This window comes from Panthera tigris, chromosome A1 (assembly GCF_018350195.1).
Source record: "Panthera tigris isolate Pti1 chromosome A1, P.tigris_Pti1_mat1.1, whole genome shotgun sequence".
In the NCBI taxonomy this organism is placed as follows: domain Eukaryota; kingdom Metazoa; phylum Chordata; class Mammalia; order Carnivora; family Felidae; genus Panthera; species Panthera tigris.
Genome location: NC_056660.1, coordinates 41,652,890 through 41,669,666, shown reverse-complemented (window position 1 = coordinate 41,669,666; position 16,777 = coordinate 41,652,890). Strand labels below are relative to the sequence as shown.

Here is a 16,777-nt window from a genome sequence, read left to right as displayed (position 1 = left end):
GTGAAAATTGAGTGGTCTCCTGTGGTTTGGTCTGAATCCAATAACACATTTAAGCAACTGTGTGAAGAGAAAACAAATGTATTTGAAATATTTCCCCATAATTTTATATATATATATATATGTATATATATATATATATATAAAGATGACATACAAGGAATTATGTAGCCTTTTTGAGCTTTTGTTTTTTTCCACTGATGTTTTCATTATATCGCTCAACTGATAGAGATCTGTTAGCAGTGTTGTCCCAGAAGATGAGAGCCATGTGCTTAAGAGGGTAAAATCTATGTTTAAATTCCCCCAACCCCCGGACTGTAACCCCAGTATACTAATAGTGACATACAAATCTGAGGCTGAAAACCAGCCACTCATCACGACAATTAATTTGGACGCATCTTAATATACAGGCCCATTTCTCAGTCTCAGATTTAATTTGGTGCTTCAGATGAAATCCTATTTGTGAAAATCAAATGGAAGTCAACTGAAGATTAGGCTTTTCTGCTGTTTAAATGTCCTCAGCTTTGATATGACACCAGTGTGCCATCTAGGTTTTATTTCCGTATCCCTATCCCTACCTCTCCGTCTCAGAGATCATTTCTTCCTGCCAGTTAACAAACACAAGTGGTGCACAAGAATTAGTATGCTCGTCACAGCTGCTATCATTTTGGAATTCTCTTGTAACAACTTAGAACGTAAAAGGCGAGGAAAACATCGCCTGCTTAGTGCAGCTTAATCTCTCGGAAGATTGGTGTCCAGAAGCCACACCTCATACTTTATACTGTCAATTTTAAAAAGGTTTTTAGCTTGAAACAAAAAGAGGTCTAAGGTGTTTGTTTGTTTTTTTTTTTTTTTTTTTAAATGTAGAATGCTCCATAACAGTCAGTAGAAATGATCATTCACATTTTGGATCAACAACCTAGCATGCACCAAAGATCTGTATGACAGAAAGAGATACCACTGCACCCAAAGAACTCCTCTTCTGCAGCGTGCACCCGTCCATTGAGAGCCTGACTCTATGTAACTCATATTCCTCTTCCATCTAGTTTCTGTTTGTAACAAACCATGCTATAAATTCATATCTCTGTTTTAACCTACCCAAGGGACCTCACTTTTGTAATAGCTGCAGCTGTTTCCATTTAATGTGTTTTCTGTTAATGTTTTTACTTTGATGTTTGTGCCCCAGGCACAAAGTTTGTGAAAGGTATAATTTGAAAAGTTGAAGTTAATAAAAAATATTCTCTTGCTTTAATGTATATATGTGCTAATCATCTTGAACTCATTCTCTTTTTCCTAGAAAAAAGTTTTTTTCAAAGTTATTTATGTAATTGTGAAAACCTATCAAGTCTTTATTTAAGATATCTTCAGTCATTTATTGGCCGTGGATCAATTAAAGTATCTAAAATTTAGACATTTTGAATTTCAGAGAAGTGATCCACTAATTTTACTGTGTTGACATCTACAACTAGGGTATAGGACCTTGATTTAAATACCCATGTCTTATAACTCAGAACTTAATCTCTTGAAGCTTTTTCATGATATAATTATAAATAATACCTTTGATTATATGTTATATATTTATGAGTGTACATATATTAATATTTTATCTTCCGTTCATATTATATTTAATTAGAATATATTTATGACTTAGCTTTAAGAGCCTGGAGATGATGTTTATTTATGGAAATATATTTAATGTGGCCTGCTCATTTTTGGAGAAGTCAATAGTGAAGGTGTGTTAATGACCACTGACAAACCAGCCAAATTGCCTCAGGTAAGTAGCCGTTAGCCTTTTAAAAAATCAAGTGGAATTTGAGCCATCATGAAATCACTAGTTTAACCAGACAGTATTTGTTTCCCTTCATATCCATGGTCCTACACTGCTAGTCACTGAGAAGCAAAGCACATGCTGCATATTTTGTCTCTTGCTCCAAGGATTTGCTCTGGCTTTATTTACATTAAGGTTTCAATGACGGTTGTGTAATATTTATAACCCCGCTTGGCCAGTTCATGCTGTTTTGTTTTCCTCTCAACAAACTCAAAACCAAAGCAATAAAAAGTTGGAACAAGTTCCTTTTCTTTTATATAATTTTTATATGTTGTAGCCTTAGGGTTGAATGTAAATGAGTTATTTTTTTAATATAAACTTTAGATTTTTGAATAAAGATTTGCTAAGTTAAAAATGGGCTGTAAACTTGAGATTTTGAAATAAATTCTAGAACTTAGAATTCTAGGACGAATGTATAGTTTTTTAACATTTCAAAGGGATATCTTTTTCTCTCACTTTTTTAAGTTAACTTTACGGAGTCATTAATTTGATATGGTGGAACCATCCCTTTCAGTGTGCAGTTGCTGTGTGTTCAACAAGTGGATACAGTTACACGATCAGAATATGGAGCATGTCCATCATCCCCAATAACTCCCTCTGCCCCTTTACTGTTGACCCCACCCCCAATCCCATCCCTTGGTAACCTCTAATCTGTTTTCTGTCCCAATAGTTTTGCCTTTTCTAGAATGTCACATAAATAGAATCTTACATTGTGTAACCTTTTGGTTCTGGCTTTTTACTTGTCTTTCATGTTTAATAATGTCATTACTAGTTTCTTTTTATGGCTGTTGGCAACATCTAATGGAGACACACATCCTTATCAAATGTGGCTGTGGTAGGAGGTATATTTTTTAACTCAACTCACCTAAGTGATAAAGAAATGTGTATGTTCTCCTCAAATTATTACCATTATTTTGATATATGGCTTACAATAAAATTTTTTTCTTTTTAAATTAATTTTTTGTATTAAAATATAGGTTAGTTAACATATAGTGGAATAAGGATTTCAGGAATAGAATTTAATGATTCATCACTTACATATAGCACCCAGTGCTCATCCCAAGTGCCCTCCTTAATGCCTATCACCCATTCAGTCCATCCTCCCCCCCAACACCCTGCCAGCAACCCTCAGTTTGTTCTTTGTATTTAACAGTTTTTATCTTTAAAAACCACCCTCCCTCTCTGTTTTTATCTTAGTTTTCTTTCCCTTCCCCTATGTTCATCGGCTTTGTTTCTTAAATTCCACAGATGAGTGAAATCATATGATATTTATCTTTCTCTAAATGACTTATTTCGCTTAGCATAATACACTCTAGTTCCATCCACATTGTTGCAAATGGCAAGATTTCATTCTTTTTGATTGCTGAGTAATATTCCATTGTATATATATACCACATCTTCTTTATCCATTCATCAGTCGATGGACATTTGGGCTCTTTCCATACTTTGGCTATTGTTGATAGTGCTGCTATAAACATTGGAGTGCCTGTTTCGAATCAACACTCCTGTATCCTTTGGATAAATACCTAGTAGTGCAATTGCTGGATCATATGGTAGCTCTATTTTTGATTTTTTGAGGAAACTACATACTGTTTTCCAGAGTGGCTGCACAAGTTTGCGTTCCCACAAGCAGAGCAGAAGAGTTCCTCTTTCTCCACATCCTCGTCAACATCTATTGTTGCCTGAGTTAATTTTAGCCATACTGACAGGTATAAGGTGATATCTCATTGTGGTTTTGATTTGTATTTCCCTGATGATGAGTGATGTGGAGCATCTTTTCATGTTTCTGTTAACCATCTGGATGTCTTCTTTGGAAAAGTGTGTATTCATGTCTTTTGCCCATTTCTTCCCTGGATTATTTGTTTTTTGGGGTGTTGAGTTTGATAGGTTCTTTATAGATTTTGGATACTAATCCTTATCTGATATGTTGTTTGCAAATATCTTCTCCCATTCTGTTGGTTGCCTTTTAGTTTTACTGATTGTTTCCTTCACTGTGCAGAAACTTTTTATCTTGATGAGGTCCCAATAGTTCATTTAAATTTTTTTTTTACATTTATTCATTTTTGAGAGACAGAGAGAGATAGAGCATGAGTGGGGGAGGGGCAGAGAGAGAGGGATACACAGAATCAGTAGCAGACTCCAGCCTCTGAACTGTCAGCACAGAGCCTGACATGAGACCATGACCTGAGCTGAAGTCAGACACTTAACTGACTGAGTCACTCAGGTGCCCTCCCCCATACTTCATTTTTGCTTTTGTTTCTCTTGCATCCAGAGACATGTCGAGTAAAAATCTGTTGCAGCCGAGGTCAAAGAAGTTGTTGCCTGTTTTCTCCTCTAGGACTTCGTTGGCTTCCTGTCTTGCTTATGTTTAGGTCTTTTATCCATTTTGTGTGTATTTTTGTATATGGTGTAAGAAAGTGGTCCAGGTTCATTTTTCTGCATGTCCTTGTCCAGTTTTCCCAATACTATTTGCTGAAGAGACTGTCTTTTTCCATTGGATATTCTTTCTTGCTTTGTCAAAGATTAGGTGGCCTTATCTCTGTGGGTCCATTTCGGGGTTCTCTATTCTGTTTCATTGATCTATATATCTGTTTTTGTGCCAGTATCATACTATATGTTTTGATGATTACAGCTTTGTAATACAGCTTAAAGTCCATAATTGTGATGCCTCCATCTTTGTTTTTCTTTTTCAACCTGACTTTGGCTATATGGGGTCTTTTCTGGTTCCATAAAAATTTTAGGATTGTTTGTTCTAGCTCAGTGAAGAATGCTCATGTTATTTTGATAGGGATTGCATTGAATATGTAGGATTGCTTTGGGTAGTATTGACATTTTAACAATATTTATTCTTTCAATCCATGAGCATGGAGTGTTTTTCCATTTCTTTGTGTCTTCTTCAATTTACTTCATAAGCTTTCTATAGTTTTCAGTGTATAGATCTTTTACCTCTTTGGTTAGATTTATTCCTAGGTATTTTATAGATTTTTAGTACAAAAAAATTTGCCTATTTGTATGCCCTTTATTTCTTTTTGTTGTCTGATTGCTGAGGCTAGTACTTCCAATACTATGTTGAATAACAGTGGTGAAAGTGGACATTCCTGTCTGTGTTCCTGACCTTAGGGGGAAAGCTCTCAGTTATTCACCATTGAGGACAATATTACCTGTTGGGTTTTTTTATTGTTTTTTGTTTTTTTTGTTTTTTTTGTTTTGTATATGGCCTTCATGAACATTTAAGGAATAATCACTGTGGATCTTCAGGGTACACTTAATAATTTATTCAAATTCCTTTAAAAAAGTTTTTTATTCTATGCCTTCTCTCTGATTCCCTGCACTCTTTGTCACTTTTCCTTAGTATACTATGTTAGTGTTGACTAAGACAGATGAGTGATTTATGGACATCTTAATTATTTTAGCTTTTTCCTACTGTTCTAAAACATCATGTACTGATAGACTTAAAAAACAATGATTTCCTTAGATGATTAATGGTATGTAGTATTGTTTATAGATGCTGCTGGTTTTACCTCAAATTGTTGATTAAATAGCATAATTAAAAGACTTATATGTGTTGGAGAAGAAGTATACACTTTTATAACTAGGGGCAGACTTAGTATTTAGTCCTGTTTTCAGTAATGTTGTCATTAGTTTAATTTTGGAGTGCTGTATTTATATTTATCTCCTGAAGTGGTTACATCACAGGAATTTTGGAATTATTTTGTGTTTAGGATAAAACTGACTACCACATAGGACTTTGAAGTCCCAAATTGTGCCTTGATTTACCTCTATATACTACAGGTGTACTGATTTTCATTTATGCTTTCATTTATCCCTACATCAGCCCTATAAATTAGTTATTAGTACTTTCATGTTTTAAACTTAGTATTCTATGTTATTTCTTCTGTTCTGTGTGCCAGTATCTTCCTCAGATGTTGTTAAGATACTGGCTTGAATTTAATTAGTAAGTGAATATGTTTGCAATTTTACTTCTAAGAAACTGGATAGAGAGAAGAGATGAGATCTATTTTTATATTCAGTAAATTTTTTTTTAATAATGGTTGGTTTTATTGTTTAATTACTAATTATTGATAATGTGATCTCTGGGGAAGTCATTTTTTTTGTTTTTGTTTTTGTCTTTTATTTGTTTAATTTTTAAAGGTTTATTTATTTATTTTGAAAGAGAGACAGAGAGAGCGAGTGGGGGAAGGGCAGAGAGGGAGGGAGAGAGAGAATCCCAAGCAGGCTCCATGGTAACAATGTGGAGCCTGATGCGGGGCTTGAACTCACGAACCGTAAGATCATGACCTGAGCTGAATCAAGAGTTGGATGCTTAACTGAGCCACCCAGGCACCCCTTTTTCTGTCTTTTAATAGTGTCCTCTAACTGTCCCATGAGAGCAAAAGGGACTATCATCCTTACTGTCCCTGTTCATTATTTTTAACTGAATCTCTTTGTTACCCATTCATTAATTAACATTTAAAACAACTCCATTGCTTAAAATAGAACATGGAGAAGATATGAACTCTTGATTCACTTTCCACCATTTCCTACCGTCTTTGTTTAGGCTTAGCCATCTCTTGTAAATGGTGCACAATCACCCAGTTTCTCCATGTTTTTGGATGTGTTCACTCCACAAATCCTAACTATCAGCAAGTCCTGTCTACACCACCTTCAAAATATAACTCGCACCTCAGCATTTTCTCTACCTCAGTCACCACCACTCCCCAGGTATAATTTACCATCATCTGGTGCTCAGAGTATCCTTTTCTATTCTTGCTGTCCAAATTACCATAAACTTAGAGGCTTAAAACAACACAAAGTTACCTATGAAATTTCAAATCAGTTTCGCTGACCTATAGTCAAGATGTCAGTGGATTGTTCCTTTTGGAAATGCTGGGGGAGAATCTGTTTGCTTGGCTTTTCTTGCTTCCTGCAACCCTAACTGGTGACCCATTCTTTGCACCACTCCAGTCTCTGGCTTCACATCTCCTACCACCCTCTGAGTCAATTCTCCTTTTGCCTCTGTTTTACAAAAACACAGGTAATTACTGGTAATCCAGGGTCATTATCCCACCTCAAGAATCTTCATCACATCTGCAAAGTCCCTTTCGTCCTATCAGGTAGCATTCACAGTTTGCAGGGATGAGGACTTGCATATCTTTGGGAGTCATTACTCAACTTACCACAGCCCTGAATTGCTTTGCAGAAACCAAAACTTAAACTTTTTATATGCTTTGAGTTTTTTGCTTCTTCTTTCTGTCCAGAATATGGCCTCTTTTCATCATTTAGGTCTCTGCTCAAAAGCCATTTCTTCAGAGAGATCTTTCCTGACTCCATATTTTAAAAGTCTCCCCCTCTTCCCTTTTCGCTCTTTAGTTCTGCATTATTTTCTTCACAGCCCATATAACTCTGATATTATTTTATTTGGCTTTATATGTAATTGACTCCACCACCATAAGACAGGGTTTTTATCTTGTTCATTGATGCATTCCCTGGATTAACTATATTGGCAAGAACATAGTAATCTCTTTAATACATATTGAGTAAACAGTATATTATTCCAATTACAAAGGAGTGAAAACTGAGACTCACAGGTGTTAATTGTTTGAGATCACAGATCTAGTAGTGTAGAAATGAGATTTCATCTCAGATTTGTCTAACTTGAAAATCCACATTCTTTATATTGCCTCTTTCTTTTTAATGGAATTTAATCATGACCTTTATTAGTATGCATCTACATTAGCCACAACAAGAAGAACCAAACCCAGAACAGACATCATTTGCATTTTTTCAGGGAATCCTGGAGAGTAATATGCTAATAAGTGCTATTGTCAGTGCTTTCCTGACATTGTGCCATTTTGGAATCCATTCCATGACCATGTGGTGAATTCAAGCTCAGGGAATGATTTATGTAAGTCCTTGAATATGTTATACAATATGGTCTTTAACATGCAAGTTATCTTTCTATCATCCTAAAAATGATTCTGGAATGTTAAATGCACTCATTCTTTGGGTAGTTTTATTGAAATCTTTAAAGAGTCTCTAGGTTTTAATTTGATACTAGAAATGTAATTTTATACAGGTAATGCATTTTATTAAATTTACTGTTTCCTTAAGAATAAATATTAATGCTTTACCAAGTCAATGATTACGATCAATATGCAAAAACTTAGTATAATATTTTAAATAAATGAGAATAGCTTCCTTCTATAGTGTCATGTATTTTGTGATTTCTTTTGGCACCATTTATTTTATCAAGCTGGTTGTCTATCAGCCAAATTCTTGAATAGATGCGTTCATGTGGAGTAGTTGCTTGGGTGTGTGAGAAAACAGGAATTTCATCATGTTGATTTTGTTGAGACAGTCGACTTTTATCACTACTTTGGCAATTTTGATTTAGCTAAACAGATAACCTAACAAACTTGCATTAAACTTTGTTAAAGCTTTTGAAATACCCTGCTTCATGATACTGAGAATTTATACAAGTAAAGTTTAGTACTGGTCCTCAATGCTCCTCAAATACGCTATGAAAAAAATACAATGTATCCTAAAGTAGCAAGTGCATTTGCATTTGTTCCATGTGTCCTTTAGTGACAGGCCATATGGAATGAAAGCATTCTAGAACCATGTTTCTCTTTCAGATGATTAGAAAATGCTAGCAAATTAAAATTAAAGAATGCCATGTTGTGTAGATTGTAACAGAATAAACATAAGTATCTTAAACTTATGGGGCTATTTTATTCCTGAAGAGTTTAGCCTCTATTCTTAATTTGTTGACTATGCTGATAATAGAAGTCTCCTGTGGCTTGAAATCTTTAGTGTTGGGACACAAAGAAAGCTACAAAAACCCATCCTTTTATGTGGGTATAATCTTTTGGATGGACTTCAGACCTTGGGATATTTCTGGAATATGTTCCATTCTCTCACCTTGCTCATTTTTTTGAATTAGAAAATCAAGTTTAATAATCCTATGTCCAATTGGACTTAACATTTTTTGAACATTTAGCTATATACATATTATTTCAAGCAAAGGAAGGTGGAATTAAAAATTTAGTCCAAGCTACCTTTGACAAGTCAAAGAATAAATTTTGTTGAAAATATCTTAGTATGTTAAGACAAGTTGTTAAAAAATAGATTTGAAGTAGTTAAATCGATTCAATAGATTGCAATTTTGTATTAATAAGTAAAATGTTTTTAATGGCTTAAGTTGAATTGATTAATTTTGACTAATAAATAATGAAAGGAATTTTTGGATACAAACAACTAAGGCTCTAACAAAGTTGCTTAGGTACCATTCATTTTAGAAGTCCACATGGTGCCTTCCTAGGAAGAATGTTTCATAAATATTACATGTTTTACAAATTTCGGTTGACTGGGTGAACACATAAGATGAGATAACTGCATAGAAAAGGAAATCAGAAAACCTGACATTTTTGATGACTGATGTAATATAGTGTCAGAGAAATGAGTTTCGTTCACTAAAACAAATTCTTTGTGGTCTGAAACTAAAACATACTGCAAATATCCTGGACAATTTTATGAGCTCTGTCTAAAATTACTTAGAATGTTTAATATTTAATATTAGGGCACAGTGGCTGAGATGAACCAAAATATGCTTTGAGAATAGGGTGAGATTTTAGGCATTCTCAATAACTAGTCTGTGTTCCTGAAAGATCAATGCATTATCACATGCAGTTAACATTATATTAAGATGTCTTATGAAAATTCGTTATCAAAGGAAATCCTTGGCTAACCCTTTGATATAAAGAAGCAACTTGCAAAATTGTTACTTTCACTCTATATTATAAAATCTCTACTTTTATTATTTAATCTATGTTTTTTCCCTATATATTCATGGCTTATTTATTAAAATCTGCCTATACTTAATTAAATATTTTGAAGGGATTGTCTTTATAAATGATACTTTATACTTTTTTAATTTTTTTTTAACGTTTATTTATTTTTGAGACAGAGAGAGACAGAGCATGAACGGGGGAGGCTCAGAGAGAAGGAGACACAGAATCTGAAACAGGCTCCAAGCTCTGAGCTGTCAGCACAGAGCCCGACGCGGGGCTCAAACTCACGGACCACGAGATCATGACCTGAGCCGAAGTTGGCCGCTTAACCGACTGAGCCACCCAGGCGCCCCAATACTTTATACTTCTTGCATTAAATTGGAAACATGTATATAATGCCCCATTTTTATTTATTTTTTTCAAAAAAAATTTAATGTTTATTTATTTTTGAGAGAGAGAGAGCGAGCACAAGTGGCAAGGGCAGAGACGGAGACACAGAATCTGAGGCAGACTACAGGCTCTGGACTGTCAGCTCAGAGCCCAATGTGGGGCTTAAATTCATGAGCCAGGAGATCATGACCTGAGTCGAAGTCAGATGCTTAACCGACTGAGCCACCCAGGAGCCACTATAATGCCCTATTTTTAAATGGGGCATGATTCAGTATGCTGTCTTTGTTAGATATGTGAAAATACTGTAATCATAAAAGTGACTTAATTTTTATATTTTAATAATTATGGAAAACTAAAAACGTAAACATATTAAAAGTAGAGTCACTTTTTCTGTTTAGCATATAAATATAGTCTCAAATTCCTTTACATATATAATTTTTAGTATTGTTAAATTTATAATCTAATATGAGATAGAATACATTTCTATTTCTCAATAATTTTACATGTCTTTAATATTTTACATTGCATTATTAAATGTATAGATGAGTGTATACTACAGGCTCTAAAAACTCAAAACTATTTGAAATATATGTTAAAGTCTCACAATACAGTTCTATATACAAATATATGAATAATACCCATATGGTACATAGGTAGTAGCTTATATCCATCCAGAATTCAGAGAAGTCAATTGTCTTTATTTAAAACATATCTTTTAAAAGTAATAATGAAAATCAATAATAGGTTAATGATTTAAAAACTCTAAGGTATCACAAACTCAGACTAATTTCTTGTTCAACATAGCTGTAGCACTGCATAGTAAAAACTTCTATTCATAATTATGACTGAAACATGTCAATAATTGAAAGTAGGATTTGCTTGATATGATACAAGTTCTAAATCTTTGAATATTGGTCATCCATTAAGCATATACATTTTAACTTTTTAACCAATTTCATCAGAGATATTCATTCCCTGGCAATTATGGATAAATTTGAAATTACTGAGCCTGCTGTATACTCAAGATCTGCATGCAGAGACAAAAGTAAATACATGAAGTAAATAAATCTTATACATATGTTTATGTGTGTAAATAAAAAATTCTAATACCTAAGTATACAATATATGTGTGTGCTTATGTATTAAATGAAACATATTACACTTGATCCTTGAACAACACAAGGTTGAACCGAATGGGTCCACTTACACGTGGATTTTTTTTAAGGTTTATTCATTTATTTTTGGAGAGTCAGAGAGCACATGTGCAAGTGGGGGAGTGGTGGTGAGAGAGGGAGAGAGAATATCCCAAATAATTCAGAGCCTGACCCTAGGCTTGATCTCACAAACCGTGAGATCATGGCCTGAGCCTAAATCAAGAGTTGGATGTTTAACCAATTGAGCCACCACGGTGCCCCGGATTTTTTTTTTTTTTTTTTTTTTTATAAATGCAGTATAGTACTGTAAATGTATTTTCTCTCCCTTATAGTATTCTTATTAACATTTTCTGTTCTCTAGTTGATGTCATTATAAGTATACAGTATAATACATATAACATACAAAATATGTGTTGATCAACTGTCTATGTTATCAGTAAGGTTTCCAGTCAACAATATACTATTTGTAGTTAAGTTTTTGGGGAGTTAAAAGTTATATGCAGATTTTCCACTGCAAGGGGGGAGAGGTTGGTGTCCCATACCCTCCCCACCACCACCCATGAGAGTCAAATGTATGCTGTTAGTATCTGGAGGGCATTATGCCTAGCAAAATAAAAAAGAAAGTATGTTATCACCTACATGTGGAATAAAAAAAAAAAAAAGGCCAATTTCACATAAGCAGAATAGAATGGTGGTTACCAGGGGCTGAGGAGAAAGGGAAACAGTGAGATACATCAAAGGGTACACATTTTCAGTTATAAGAAACGTAAGTTCTAAGGGTCTAATGAACAGCATGGACCATACTTGAAAGCTGCTGATAGTAGATCTTAAGCATTCTCACAACACACAGACAAAAGTTACCTATATTAACTAATGCAAAGTGATGATTGTGTTCATTATCTTGATCTTGGTGATCATTCTATAATGTATATGTATATCAAATTATCACATTGTACACTTTAAATATACATAATTTTATGTCAGTTATTCCTCAATGAAGTTAAAAGAAAAAGAATGAAAAGCTAAGGGACTAGTGAGCTGACTCATGCTGCTTTATACTGACATGTTCAAATTATTGATATAGATTGAGGCATAAAATTCAATAATAAAGAAAACAACTCTCAACATTTTATAAAAGCAGTGTTCATATAGTATGCAATTTTGAGTAGTCAGTTGACATAAAATCATATAGACAAACTCAGTAAGAAATCTGTGAAAATAAATGTGCAAGATAAAAGAACTATCTCCAGGCCAAATTAACATGTTTCTTAGCTAAATCTTCTAGACATGTTGCTAATTATTTCCAGTTATGATATTACGGCACATTGGGAATTGAGTGCACCACAAAAATCCTCACATAAGGATAACAATTTCATACAGGAACAATTAACAGATGTTTTTATTTTTAAGTTGGGGATTCTGGTCACAGAGTTTGTAGAACTGCTATGAAATTAGGATGACTTAATAAAAAAAAGTTCCTGCATCATTTACCACTCCAAATTTATTTCCTCCAGAAAATAAATGGTCTGGCTTACTCTCTTAAGGATGCCATTTAAAATACTGCCTTTTTCTATGAAAACTGACTAAGTACTTGGTAGAAGATATGTTGTGCCATTGCTAGTGAAGTATGACTCTTACGAGTTTGGCTTCCAGAAAGTCTCAGAGGGATATAAAATGGTCCGTTTAGCTTATGTTTATATAAACCCTATTACTCTGTAAGGTTCAAAAAGGAATAGCTACTATATTTCTGTGATTCAATTTTCCTCTTGTTGCCTATTTCTTTTTGATCCTCTGAAGTATCTTCATTTTTTCCTAATCCAGAGGTCTAAGAGAGATCTGAGTAGGAAAACATGATTGTACTTCTTTATCTAGTGTAAAATACTGCTTTCAGCTGAACATAAAAATGGAGACAAACATTTCCACCTTTAACGTACAATTGCACAACAAAGAATTCATGGTCACCAGAGATACAAAAGTTTTACAAAATAGAAATAACTGAAGACATAGAGTTCAATCTGAATTTACATTATAATCAGAACCCAGTAACCCTAGTTTATAAATAATTTTATCGGAGAAGGAATCCTTTTAATCTCAATGAGTTGAATAGAGACTAGAAAGTTAGAAGTATCAATAAAAGAAAACAAACCTAAAAGAAAACAAACCTAGAAGTAGAACAGATAAGAAACTAACAATGGTTAGAGAGGAAAATTTAGGTGATACAAAACAAACTTAATTTAACACTTTATGAAACAAATAGTCTTATTTTGGAGAACTGCAAAATGGGACAGAGGGCAGAAAGGTTTTATAGGATAAGGAATAAAGAGGAAAATAGAAAAATATCTTATTGACTAGGGCCACAGAGTCCCCTTGTTTGGGGTGAAAAGGAATAAGGGAATAAGTGTAGAGCCCATAGTTGGCTTGATGTTTGGAGATCGGCTGCCTAGACGTACTGTGTGCTGGTCAAGGAGAACATTTACAGGAGCTTATCTTGGACCTAGAAACTTATTTCAACAGTCCCCCCTTTTGATCATCCTCTTGACCATTTAAGAGGTTTGATCAAAAATACCAGTCTTAGTGTGACTCTTAGTTACCATTGTCTTTTCAGGTCTCAGTGTAGTATACACAAGAAACCATGTCAGAGTACACTCTTACACATAGTTACAACGTTTTGTTCTTCTGTCATTCCAGTCAGAGACCATGTGTCAGCTGGTCAATAGCTGCCCATGTGCATTTAAAACTTTTGAGAGAACATGGCATATTAGACAATAGTAATTATTAGCAACAAAACAATGTCCATGGTTTCGAGAATACTCCTGAGCCAGGGTCCCCATGACCCAAATCAGCCAGAATCAAATAAGTCAAGAAATCCCAAATTGAGGAACACTTCTATAAGTCAGTTGGCCTATTTATATATTTCTTAATAACTGTGTCTACTTCCCCCAAGTGTTTATTCAGTGAAGCTGTTTGAGAGAAACTGAGACATTGGAATTCAGGGTCAGTTTTGATTATGGACCCCTAGCAGAGTGCACAGGGGAGTCCGAAGTTTTTTACATCTCTAGTCTTTAAGCTGTTGCAATTGTAAGCCCACTAGCTCGATGGACTTTCGTTTATAAGCTTGTGATCTCTTCAGAGTGGAAAAGCAATTCAGATAGAGGATAAGTAGACTGTGAGTACTCAGATAAAGGAGGATAGAGGAAAGTAGTAGAAGTTATTTCAGTCCTATATGTTTTTGTTTAAAGTACATGTGTCTTTAATTTTTCATTGGCCTTTGCAATGAATCATCCGGTGAAGCTATTTTGGAATTTTGAAGCCTTTTGATAGCTTCTGCATGATAATTAAAATAGGCATTTCATTCTGTTTGATTTGGGAACAATTTCTTTCAAGCACTCTTGTTGATGTAAATGGTCTTATCTAACTGGTATGCTCCTCATAATGGTCATTGTAATTCTTGGTTGTCTTAGTAAGATTTTACCATTTTTGTCAGTACCTACAGCTTCCAGGGTCACAGTTCTTAGACATAAAATAAGCAGATGTGCCAAAAGGATGGTATGCTAAATTCTTTGAAACTTGAGGATCCCGTTTCTGTAACTAAACTTTGGGTCTCTCAAAGCCACTTTAATACCTAAGAAAGGTACATTGTACATTGCCGAGTTGGGGAGTTTGTGATATTTTACATTGTACCTCACTGTGCATAAATTTTCTTGAGGTTAGCAGGGTGGTTTAGTGTCAATCTAACCCATTCCCTGACCAATTTATTCCAGCACAGGAGTCTTAGAGTTAGGTTGTGAGCTTTTTAACAGCTTTATAGTGCTCCACCCCACGTCTACCAATGTTGTGGCTTTGGCTTCCGAGATTGCCATTTGCAGTTGGTCTATTATTCCTTTCAAGAGAAGATTTCTTTACAATGGTGGATACCCTAATATCTTTTAATAGTCCCATTTGTGCCTGCTTAGATTTTTATTTTGATTAATTTCTTATTTTAATTTCTTTTCCCATGTCCCCTATCAGTTTATGCTGTGGATTTACCTTAAGGCTTTTTCCTAAGAGCTACCACCCACAGTGGACTCCCAATGTAGTTATCCCAGAATTTTTCTGGAGACCCAGAATCTTTCTGGTAATTTTAATAAATCCTGAATCTTTTCAGGACCTCAGAACCTTTCTGAAATCAATTTCTTCCTCTCTCTCTCTCTCTCTCTCTCTCTCTCTCTCTCTCTCTCTCTCTCTCTGTCTATCAGAGCTGCACACAAAGGAGCAGAGCTTAAATCCGAGTGGCTTACTCACAGTTCTCATTACTATGACAGAAACAGTGTACTCAAAGGGTTCAGTGGCAACCTGGCCTGTGAATCTCATTGTCCTGCAGGCTGTTAGCAGCCTCATTCCTTATCACCAAAAATTGTTTAAAAATGATTGAAGAAAAACAATTTAGGTGACACAGACATTTACTTAATGCTTCATGAAGTGGGCAGCTTCCTTTTAGATAACTGCAGACTGGGTCAGAAGGAAGAAAACTTTCAAAGGATAAAGAATAGAGAATGAGAAAAAAATAGAAAAAAATATCTGATTGGCTGGGGCAATATAATCTACCTTGTTTGGGGTGAGAAGACTGCGAGTTGGATTGGCATTTGGGGATTGGCTGCCTAGAAATACTCTTGTTTCTTATCAAGTGGAGAATTTACAGGGACACAGAAGTTATTTAAGTTTTGGGTTGCTGATGTGGTACGTGGGCAGAAGAGGCTCCATTTTAGGCCTAGAAATTTATTTCACCAAACATAAATCCTCTTTTTATCTTATAATGGTATCTAATACCATGAATAGCACATAAGGTAGATTATGTTTTGGTTTGTATTTTAATGACTAAATTTATTGTCGTTGGAAAGCAGATAAGCATTTTAATTTAATCTAAATGTTTATAAAATACTTTATTAGAATAAGATAAATATTCAAATTTTCTGATTATTCATAATATTAATAATATTAATACCCTAAAAATTACTTACTTTGAATTACTCTGAATAAAGAGAAAGAAGTAAGCATTATTTTTTTTTATCTTAATGTACCATAGTTCTCTTTTCTGTTAAACCTTTTGTTTGTCCCTTAGAATGAATTAGAATGAAGAGAAATTGCAAAACATATTTTAAAAAAATACAACAGTTACTCTCTCCAATGTGCTCATATTTAGGGATTTCATGAAAGCCTAACTAGAGGTGTTGACTTTTAAAATCAAATAGGTTCCAACCATAAAAGAATCTACATATTTTTTGTCATGGTAAATATTAACTTGAACCACTCTGGACTACAGAGTGGGTAAAAAAGAGAATCTAGTCTTTCCCTACAGTCCTTTCAAAATTGTTCATTTTAATAAAGAGTCAAGCAAAATCCCTGTTGAAGGATTTGTTTTTCCTTCTCATCAACTGCTGTGGGAGAAAGCAAATGGAAAGTTTTGTGATGGGAAAAATAAATATATAAATCAATGCTTGAGTAAACAGCTCTGTTAAGATTTGAAAATCCAAGTTTGGCAAAACAGTGGTTCGGGTAGGCTTCTTTTTATTTGTTAAAATACGGACTCCACAGCCAAGCACTTTATCTTTCTTATGCTCAGTTGAAGGAAGTGATGACAT

General features: G+C 34.4%; 1 protein-coding gene across 7 annotated transcripts in view; it reads left to right on the top strand.

Annotated features, from left to right (window-relative positions):
• The window catches only part of PCDH9 (protocadherin 9), a 922,428-nt gene that overhangs the window by 412,215 nt on the left and 493,436 nt on the right, over positions 1-16,777 (top strand). For 2 of the 7 annotated variants that reach the window (XR_006214593.1, XM_042977878.1), the window contains one exon: positions 865-1,112. The exons of the other annotated variants lie outside the window; for them this stretch is intronic. Coding sequence is in view for 1 of the 2 variants with exons in the window: in XM_042977878.1 (XP_042833812.1) it covers positions 865-876 (12 nt within the window). In the remaining variant the exon portion in view is untranslated. Of the gene's footprint in view, positions 1-864; positions 1,113-16,777 lie in introns of those variants that run through there. 7 annotated transcript variants of the gene reach the window in all.